The 11000-nt window shown below is 40.9% G+C and overlaps 1 protein-coding gene across 1 annotated transcript; it reads left to right on the top strand.

Annotated features, from left to right (window-relative positions):
• Positions 1 to 5478: 5478 nt before the first annotated feature.
• On the top strand, positions 5479 to 6706 carry LOC147633696 (uncharacterized). The gene has a single exon (XM_086804472.1). It carries the CDS (start codon positions 5517 to 5519, stop codon positions 6471 to 6473), a length of 957 nt encoding a protein of 318 aa, XP_086660598.1. The 5' UTR covers positions 5479 to 5516; the 3' UTR covers positions 6474 to 6706.
• Positions 6707 to 11000: the final 4294 nt, after the last annotated feature.

Genomic DNA, 11000 nt, shown 5'->3' with positions numbered 1-11000 from the left:
ATTTAATTCAATTGAGAAATTGAGAATGAATATGGAACTAGTCGTCGAGAAAAAGAACCTTTAATTAGGCCAAGCAATTGGCAGAAATTTAGAAAAAATCCCATTATCGGGATCAACCTAGAAAAAGCAATTAAATGGGAATAGCATGTGAATGGATGAGATAAGATGAAAATAGGATGCGATAAGATGTGTATGGGATGTTATAGAATGTGAATCGATGTGTTAAGATGTATATGGGATGTGATAAGATGAAAATAGGATGTGATAAGATGTGATGTAATGAGAATAGATGTGGATGTGTATGTGAAAGAACGGATGTGTATGTGAAAGTACGGATGTGGATATGTATGTGGAGGAACGGATGTGGATGTGTATGTGGGAGAATGGATGTGGATGTGTATGTTGAAGTATGAATGTGTATGTTGAAGAATGGATGTGGATGTGTATGTATGGATGTGGATATGTATGTGGATGTGTATGTGGAAGAATGGATATGGATGTATACGTGGAAGTATGAATGTGGATGTGTATGTGGAAGAATGGATGTGGATGTGTATGTATGGATGTGGTGTCCATCTTGTATGAGAACAACACCAAAACCTTGCCTACGTGCATCAATATCTACTACAAATAATGGTCGTTGAAAATTTGGTAGTGTAAGAACTGGTGCATGAGTCAAAGCTTTCTTAAACTGATAAAAGGAATGGTTATGTCTATTAATCGAGTCAAAGTGTCTAGCTTTCTTAAGAAGTTCAGTTAATGGATGTGAAATATATGTAAAATTTCTAACAAACTTCCTATAGTAGCTACACAAAAGCCAAGAAAAGATTGAATTTTGTGAATATCATGCGGTTTTGGCCAATTATCCATGCTTTCAATATTTTTAGGGTCTACTCAAATACCATTAACAAATACAATATGTCCTAAGTATTCAATTTTCTCTTAAAATAATTTGCTCTTATTAGAATTAACATAGATCTAATTCTCTCAAAGAAGTGAGAACACTTCTAAATATTGCTTCATAGTAATCTTGTTTAAAGTACGATAATTAATACACATTTGATACGTCCCATTCTTTTTTTTACGAGAAGAACTGGAGCACCAAATGGAGAACTATATTTAGTCATTTCTCTACCAATTCTTCTACTTGTTCCTCAATCTCTTTCTGCTCAAGCATGTTAACTTGATAAGGAGCTTTCATGGTGGAGAGCTTCTAGGGATCATCTCAATTTTATGATCTTCTGGACGAGATTTAAGAAAACCAAGAGATAGAAATAGTTAAATAACTTAGAAATAAAAGGATTATGAGGCATGTTTGGTTTAGAGGTAGCTTGAGCACTAAGCTGGTTTTGATAAGAATAAAAAATGTCTTCTCCTTCTTTTTTATAGCTCTTTTAGTTTGCATGAGTTAAAAGAGGACCTAAATCACCCTTAGTCTAACATTGAAGATAATTTTCTTTATCATCTTTCATTAACCATATTGTATGAGTGTCATAATCAATTTGAGGTTTATGTTCATGGCTTCATGGCATTCCTAACATGATATTAACACCTTGCAAAGGAGAAACTAAAAATGTTTTCTTTTCTTTCAATGAGTCCATTTCCAATTCTAGATCATTAACCTCTTTAGTACAATTATACTTAGTTTCTTGAAATGTTGCTTTCACTTTATAACTAAATAGAAATTTATTTTTCATATATATTTCCTTGAATTCTCAACAAAGCATTAATAGGAGACTTATCTTTATCTAAATAATTAGAAATGGAATTACCCTCTTGCTTGAGTGTCATCATCATCTTCAACCATGTTGACACAAGCCACAACCACAAAATTATCTAAATAATTAGAAATGGAATTACCCTCTTGCTTGAGTGTCATCATCATCTTCAACCATGTTGACACAAGCCACAAAATTATTTTTCTTTTCACGACATTCTGGTACAATGTGCCCCTCCTTGTGACATTTGTAACACTGAGACGATACGATTCTTCGGCTTGCCATTTGAGGGTTTATTGTTATTATCTTTTTTAACATCTCCTTTGGCCACATCTTTACCCTTATATGTTGTGGATTTATCAAGACTAATCAAAGGAAAGGAGGATTTAAAAGACTTTGCATAAGAATTATGCAAAGTCTAGAATCTCTAGGAATAGAAGTTTTGCGTTTAGAATTGAGAGCAAGATCCATAACAAAACTGAGATAACAAGGATGAAACATATTAACATCTGCCCTAATGGTTGGCTTGAGATCGACAATAAATTTCCTTTTTTTTCTCTCTTTCTTTGACCTTCTCAATCACTTGAACCTGTAATAGAATATACCAAATTTCGTCAATGTAAGCTTAGAAATTCTCTTTCTCCACTTGGCATAAAGTATCCCATCGTTGGATGAGCTTTAACCTTGTATTATGAAGGAAGAAAATGTTTTTTTAAAAGCTTATGGAATTTTTTTCATGTATTAGGTCGATGCTTGCTTTGCTTAATCATATTCCACCATAAGGCAGCACTTTCAAACAAATGATTGTAAGCATATTTAATCTTGTCTTTTTAAAGATTTTTTTGCATGAGAAATAATCATCCAACTGATTGAGCCATGCAATAAGCACATGAGAGTCTTTCTTTCCATCATAATTCTGGAAAGTGAATACCTTTTGGCTAATTTGTGATTTTTTTTTTGAAAACTCTGAGCACATAATGTAGCCTTAACAATGTGTCTAATATGATCACTTTCCGCTTCATTAGAATCGAAAAAATCATGTTTACGCTTAGAACGCTTAATACAGTGCTCTAACTCGAGCTTATGATTATGCTCATTTGATATTGTCTCTTGAAGTGCAACAATTTACTCTTGCATCGTGGGTTGTGTAGGTAAATTTGCCATTTTGTGCATAGATAAATAAATAAAGAGAATATAGTAAATAATATATAGATAAATAAATAAAGAAAATATAATAAATAATTAAATAAAGCACACAGATTGACTTAGTATAATACTCCCAAGATGGCTTGAATTTGTGCTAAAGTTGAACAAAAACTTTTTGTCAAAGGCCAAACTTGAGTCTTACTTCACACAATAATTCCAATGGAGACTATGTGGTTATATGAGCTTGAGCATGGGTTAAAATATGGTTGAAATTAATATTTGTACTTTGCCCACTGCTTGAAAAATTCAATTCTCATTTTGACAGATGAAATAAAGCTTTTAGAAAATTTTTGGATTTATTTGGGATTTGGGATTTTTTTGCTGCTATTTTAAGGCATTTTTATGCTCAAAATAGACCAAAAATTGAGTTTTAGGCTTGAACAATTACTGAAGAACCACTAAAAATCTTAAAATTTTGAAATTGCTAGCCCAATCTTTGAGTACCCACCAAAAATTTACAACAACCCATTCGACTACCGAAAACTCCAAACATTGAGATTTTGAGCCTTCTTAAACCTTTTTTGGGCTCTTAAGATTATGAAGGCTTAATCTCAATTAATCAAAACCATGTAAGCTGAAGCTAGTCGCATACTTGAAGAGAGAGAGATTATTGGAAGTCGCCTAGAGCCCTTGAAGAAGTGGAGAAGATAAAATTACTTGATTAGAAGATATTAAAGCAGTTTTTAAGCCTCCTTTGCTTGTTAAGCACATCTATGGTGGCGCCCGATTGAGAAGAGATTGAAAGTGATTTTTTTTCCTTGGAAGTGGTTTTGAGTGAAGAGAAGTGATTTTCCACCTTCCTTTGTTCTTCGGTTATTGCCCAATGGTCACAAAAGCCTCTACCCTTCAATCTTTGTCTTTAAAGTCTTTAATTTCTTCAATCCTTTGTAATTTCTTCCACAAATTAACCTAGCCCATTCTTTAATACCACTAAGACAAGGATCCCCATCTAGGAATTTGCAAAAATAATTTTTGAACCAAAATAATTATTCAAACATTAAAAAAATACAAAAGTTATGCTTTTTCTTGCACGATGCCCTCTCTTTACACAAAATAGAGAGCTCTTAAATATTAGATTACTTGGGGCTAGGTGTAAGTTTTAAGCTTTACAAAATAAATATTTACAAGTCTATGCTTCAAGTCTAAGCTTGTAGGAATAAATAAATGGATGTGCACAAGCTAGCACATAAATATAAAGCTTGTTCAAAATAATGAATGTATTTCAAAAATAATAATTTATGTGCTTCCGCCACAATCTTCCAAGTCCTCTTCACCTATAAAATATCCAACAATAAACAATTATTCCACAGGCATACAAACCATCACCACACACATGTTTATCAAGCATAAGTACTCCAGGAATCACCCCGCCATACAAACCAACTGCAATAAACATAGGAAGCCGCAAGCATACGTCAATGTGCACTAAATGTATAAATATTTTAAATGGCATTACCCATTATGTTAATATAATTTGGTATGACACAAAGATAATCCAGGCATCCTCGAATTATTTAAGAGGGTAGAATAATATTTTTAAGAGGGCTTAAAATACATTCTCATAACACATAAAGGTCAAACCATTATAATACTTTCTAAATCCTAAGATTTTTTCTAATGTTCTCCATTAGATCCCAGTCTACACCACTTGCACCTCTTCATGTTCTTGCAACAACAAACATCCTTCTTCTTCTCATCCACCTTCTCCTTGTCATATGCTACACCACTTTAACTTGTGTTATTGCCTCTTGATGCTCTTGTAACAATGGTCTCCTCCTTCTCTTCCTCTATTTGCCATATGCTACACCACTTTGACTTGTGCTATTTTAGCAGCTCCTCATTTCCACCAAGTTACCGCTATAGAGACATGCTTGCAACTCTTTGAGAGAGTGAGAGTGGATCTCTCGTCTGACAGTAGTACATCTTTCTCATTTGCAACAAATTATCCTATTGCATAAATGTGACGTTGCTATAGGAGAGAGAGAGAGAGAGAGAGAGAGAGAGAGAGATGCGCTGACCTGACGATGGACTTTTTTTGTAGCAACCTGCTTGTCTTCTCCAATAACGCATGCTCTCCTTCATTGATGCCCATTTTTAGGTACTGCCCATCGGGCCTTTGCTGGCTATTGTTCACTATACAACTACTACTTCTATTGCTGAGAGAGAGAGAGAGAGAGAGAGAGAGAGAGAGAGATGCGCTGACCTGACGATGGACTTTTTTTGTAGCAACCTGCTTGTCTTCTCCAATAACGCATGCTCTCCTTCATTGATGCCCATTTTTAGGTACTGCCATCGGGCCTTTGCTGGCTATTGTTCACTATACAACTACTACTTCTATTGCTGACTTTTTTCGCTAGCATCATCCACCATCATTTCAGGAGGGTCTCAAAAAAGAGGGAGGGAAAGACAAGAGCAAGCATGGATAGAGAGAGAGTTAGGGAGCAAAATCTTGTAGTATCTAAATTTTCCTTAATAGGAATGTCGAAAATGAACCTTAAAAAAACCTTAGTTCGTCATGTTTCAAGCAAGGTTTCATGAATCTTCCAATCTTATTAAATTCGAATCCGCGTCAAACAGGTATGTAGGCACATCATGACCTGGGTCCGCATTCCCACGCCTTCCCATATCGCACATACAGTCGTCGGCGGTTTCTCAGCGCGGCCTGCGAGCCGATTCCTTCAAGTGCAAGAACCATCATCCGTCTCTTCTGTGGCTTTTTACGACTTCTTCTCCCAGAGAGGTAACACGACACGCCATCCAATGGATCCTCTAAGCAACCCACCTAGCTTATTTGCTGAAAAGCATGATTTAGCTCCAGAAGAAGAGCCCCAAGCAGAGCTCTGTGCAGTTGGCAAAAGATGTTTGGCAGCACAAGAGCTAGGTTCAGTGATAGCCCTCTCTGATTGGCTGAGAGATCGACTAACCCCTGGTTATGAACAAATTTCTCAATGGGGTAAGCTGCCAGGTACGAAAAAGGTAGCTAACTTGTGGCTGGAGCTCTCACAGGGTGAGATCTCATTGGAGGATTCCATACCCCCAAAACGTACAGTCCATGTTGCCAGTGTCAAAATCACCAATGGGTCTGGCAAAATGTTGCTGGAGGCCCACCAGGAAATGGATGATGGTACCATCAGAGAGAGGAACAGACCGTTGTCTGAGAAAATGAAGCCAGGAGAGAGTGTTGAAGAGGCATGCCTCCGCGGTATCAGAGAGGAGCTTGGCGCTGACTTTGGATCAGCTGAATGTGTGAAGATGATGCAGCACACATACAAAAGAGAGGTACAAGAGAGGGAGTCGTTCTCATATCCGGGTTTGATGACTTGCTACGTGCTACATCACATGGAAGCAGTCATGAAGCATCTACCTGCTGAAGATTTCATAACAGAGGAAAATGAACTTGGTGCTGATGCGGGAGCCACAAACACCTCATCATCCATCCCAGGGCATGACGGAGGGATGGCTGATGGAGAGGATGTCGGTACCTCAAAAGAGGATGAAAGTGCTGTCGGCGTCAAGAGGCACTTTTGGAAATGGGTGCCTGAAACATGAACCTCTGGATGATACTAATTCAACTTATCATTTATGAATCCTTTTGTGTTACCTTCACGAATGTATCAAATTCTATGCATTCTTTTGCTTATCCTTGTAATTTTTAGAACGCAGCAGAACAAGAGTGGCCTTACGGTTCATGCCATTGGAAGCACTATCAGGGCAGATTTTGGTCGCCAAATAGGCTATGGATTTTTTTCTCTAAAAATAAAGTGCTTTTGTAGCTCCTTTCATGGAGGCATTTACCTTTGACTTTTCAACAACAGGATCTTGATAGTCATGCTTTTTAAATGATTTACATTAAGGCTTGTTTGTTCAAGAGTACAAATAAATAAATAAATAAATACGTATATGTGTTTGTGTGAGTGTTTGTGTGCATGTGCGCAGGCTTCAAGGTTCAAAGTCACACTCCCTTGCAAGTAGTGGAGTTGATATTGGGGCATGGTCTGTTGATCTATGTTGTCACGTGTAACTTGGAGCTACTTTAGAGCATAGTTGCAAGCATTCTTTGCATTCGTGCATTCGCATTCGAGAATGCCGAGTTTGCAAAAGAATGCATCGAGGGTGGATGCATTCGCATTCGTGGCGGGAAAAAAAATTATTATTTTGGGCATAAATAGAATGTTCAAAGTCAATGCTTGAAAACACAATGAAAAACTTGAAAGCTTGAAACTTAAAAGATGTTAGAATTTAGAACTTAAGACTCAAGACTCAAGAGTGCTGGAAATGTACTCAATACTCATATTATCGCATAAAGAGTGAAGTACATAAGTCAGAGTACTAGACTGTAGTCCCAAGGCAAAGAGCCCAACACACTAAAAGTGAAGTGTGCTCACACGGGAAAAAACCCTTGTCCAGCCAAGGGAAAAAGTGCCCGTGTGTGAGAGGTCATTTACATGGTGAATCATGATCATTCATCATCTTCCTCTTCAGAGGAAGAAGATGAAGTAGCATCCTCATCTATCTCAACAATATCAGCTTCAGCTTGCTCAGTACCAACTGCATGCATGTCCTCTTCTTCCTCATCCTCCATAGACTCACGAGCCTCTTGTAGAGAAACAAGTCTCTCATCATCTTTCTCCTTGTTGATCTCGAAGGCTTGAAGGCAGGAAGTCCTTCACTCGGTAGTAGAGAGAAGCTCGGGAGTCGGAAGCTCGCGGGTCGGAAGCCCCTTTGGCGGCTGGGCCTCGCCGTGGGTGAGTAGAGACGCGCAAGGGAGCCGAGAGCGTAGGCGTGTAGTGCTGGTCGACAGCGCGTAGGGAGCGGAAGTGTACGCCAGAAGAGTCGTTATGTTAAAACTGCCCAAAATTGGCTGAATTTGTAAGTGTTAAAAAAATTGCAGGCAAAGTTTGCAAAGGGATGCAAACTGCAAACGTTTGCAAACGTTTGCAAAGCCTTGCATTCGAGAATGTTTGCAACTATGCTTTAGAGAACACTCAGAGGAACATAATGGATCCAAGGCACAAGGTTTACTTGGCGATGGCGTGCTGCTCTAGCAATGCATCGACGCTGTCTGCGCTCGATTGTTTGCTACCTGCCCTCATCCTCATCCTCGACGGTTGGGTGCCTGGGCTCTATCTCATTGGAGGGGGGAGGTGGCACTGGGGCATTTGGTCCGCTCTCTGCACTCTATAGGGGGGAAGGTACTGGACTAGCGTGTGGAGCTCGCCTAGATTGGTGACGAGGGCAAACTCTAGGGAGGTGACCCATCTGACAGCAAATGAAGCACTGGCCAAGAAGGCTTGAGAGTACTCCATCTGCTGAAGGATGGGGTTCCCCGGGAGGCATGGAAGAGAGATGACGTGCGATACTGTCTCCGGTGAGGAAACTTTGATGCAAAGTAAAGTGATCCCAGCCACACGCACCAACATCGAGGCGGCTATATCGCTAGGGATTCCAACACTTGTCCTATCATTCTCCCAATAACAGGGAGAAGCAAAAGGTACTCCTTCCTGAGGCCTGGAAAATAGATTGTGACCAGGAATCCAGATACTTTAGCAAGAGGGTCGGAGGTGGGATCAAAGCCGTGCTGCCAGTGTGGGAAAAACGTGTGGGCTGTGCACAACAAACGGGGCTCAGATGAAGTACATATTTGAAGTTGCTGGGGTGTCGAACTCCACCTGGTAGTAGCTGTGCCCGAGGGTATGGATATCTATGATTTTGCCCGGTTCGCCAACAAGGAGGCTAGCTTGAAGCAAGTCTTGAAGTTGGTTGTCGGCTACCCACAATCTTGCATACAAGTGTTGAGGCTTTGAGGGAGGCTACTATTGATGCTAGGAGCTGGAAGTCCGTTGTGGAAAAAAGGCAAGGGGAGGCGGCCTTGATCGGGGATGACATAGTGGCAGCCATGGAGGCTTCCTAATGGGGTGAAGACCAAAGGGAGCAAACACTCACTGAAAGGACAACAGCCCGAGCACAAAAACTTGTTGAGAAGGAAGTGGGAGAAAAGGGGGACGTTCCTAGGTGAATTGATGCACTTTCGGGGAGTTAGCGAGGCGGGGGTGCAAAGAGGATGGAGAAGGCAGGCGGGGTGTGCACAAGAGGGTGGAGATGGAGGTGGGAGGTAGCATGAAGGCAGAGGGCGGCAGCGCAAGTGCTGGGAGCAGCAGCAGCAGGACCCAAGGGGGGGTGTCATGTGCACAGAGTGTATCTACTGTGTGCTACACGCACACAAGACTAGCTTCGAGGCTTGGGGAAGCTTGGAGCTAGACAGGCTGATTGGTGAGCTGGGCTAGAGATAGATTGACGGGCGGGCACCCAAGTATGGACCGGGAGGGGGGGGCCAAGTGTGGACGCCCGGTGACTGGCCAAGAGCCTATAAAAGGGTGGCCAAGGTTGGTTAGTTGATTCATATAGTCTCGCGAGTCTTTGTGAGAGCTCTATGGTCAGGAGCCTGGATCTAGTACAGACGTGCACCTGCTTCATGCAGCCGAGGCTGGCAGCAATCTCAAGGCTCGCGAGGGTAGCTCCTTGGCGGTATTTAATGCCATGGGATAGAGACTGGTCGGTACGTCTTGCTAGTTAGCTCAGCTTATGGCTTAGTGGGGACAGCCAAGACTTGTGGGTTTTTGCCCACGGCTGTCGTGGCTGGGTGGTGAGTCAGGTCTACACCCCCTTCACGTTATCTTGCTTTATTTTGTGGGTTTCAAGTCATGTTTCACGAGCGTTCTTTGAGGAGATCTGGGGGGATTTGATCGTGGACTTCTTGCCACACATCTCCTCGTACTCTAGCACTCTTCCTTGCTTCTAGCCAAGATTTTCTCTCACTTGTCCTCTTCACGATGTCGACCCAAGAATCGGAGATGGAACCCATTCCCGAACGTGAAGACCTGCCGGCTATTGAGGCCGCTGATGGCGATCTTTTCGAGGATTTCGTAACTAAATTTGATTTTTAGGAGTTTAAAGTTACTTTCGAAGCTTCTTTCTCGAAAGGTCAGGAATAAGTCACCGCGCAAATGCAGGCTTTACAGAATTTCATCTCTTTATTGACCACTACCCTATCTACTCTTTCGCCATGGATACCTTGGCATCTGCTTTAGGCCCAACATTACTCCGGAACAGTTTGGGGGCGAGCAAAAGCATTGTACCAAGGAGATTGTGGACACATGGCTACATAAGTGGTAGGTCCACTTCCAGTTTCATCCATATGACAATGGCAAAAAGATTCAGTTTGCAGCAGGTTTCCTCTCGGGCAAAGCTTTGCTCTGGTGGAAAGGACTCAAACCTAAACCAACAACTTGGGCACAGTTTGAAGAAGTCTTCAAGAAAGAATTCCTCAAGAAGGAGGATGACTATGATATCGTTGCTCTGTTTGCCAGTTTGACCATGACCTCACAGAACCTCACTTATGAGGTCTACCTCCAGAAATATAGAGACTTGCAAATGAAAGCTATGAAGATGGATTTTACTACTCTTTTGGGTTTCTTCATAGGAGGTATACCCGACTCGTACCGTTTACAGGTCAAAAACAACAAATGCAAAACTTTGGATAAGGCCATTCATTTTGCTCGTATTTATGACGATACGATGGTCTCTTCCAAAACCAAACCCGTTACCGAGCAGGGGAACAAGCACAAAAGAAAGTTCTTCACGTCCAATGGCTAGCACGACAGAAGAAAAATCTTCAGACCAACCTTCGAAGAATTTTGCTTCGACTCCAGCAAAGAAAAACTGTCTCCTCTCAAGACTTTGAAGCTCAAGAAGGAGGGACGTTGCTTCATCTACGAAGAAAAAGAACATATGTGTAACGAGTGTCCGAAGAAAAAGGGTGCAAAGACCAACGCAAGACCCAAGACGAAGGCAGCCAACCAGTTGTCTTTGATAGGTACTTCAGTCACTGTACTTTCTCGCCCTAGTTCATGTACTGATTGTATGTTCAACTCTAAAGTTTTTGGCTTGCATGATCTTCTCCGAGTTTATGGAGAAGTGAATGGCCATAGAATCCACATTCTTCTTGACCCTGGTAGCTCACACAACTTTGTTAATTACAAACTTGTGCAGAAATTGGGTTTGGACACAACACATAGC

This window comes from Cibotium barometz, chromosome 11, assembly GCF_041138505.1.
Source record: "Cibotium barometz isolate CiBa-2024 chromosome 11, ASM4113850v1, whole genome shotgun sequence".
In the NCBI taxonomy this organism is placed as follows: domain Eukaryota; kingdom Viridiplantae; phylum Streptophyta; class Polypodiopsida; order Cyatheales; family Cibotiaceae; genus Cibotium; species Cibotium barometz.
Note: the sequence above shows the minus strand (reverse complement) of the source record. Positions and strands in the feature narration are given on the sequence as shown.

What these genes read in the sequence shown, in the direction of transcription:
- LOC147633696 (XM_086804472.1), top strand. Translation starts at nt 5,517, where the DNA reads ATGACCTGGGTCCGCATTCCCACGCCTTCCCATATCGCACATACAGTC.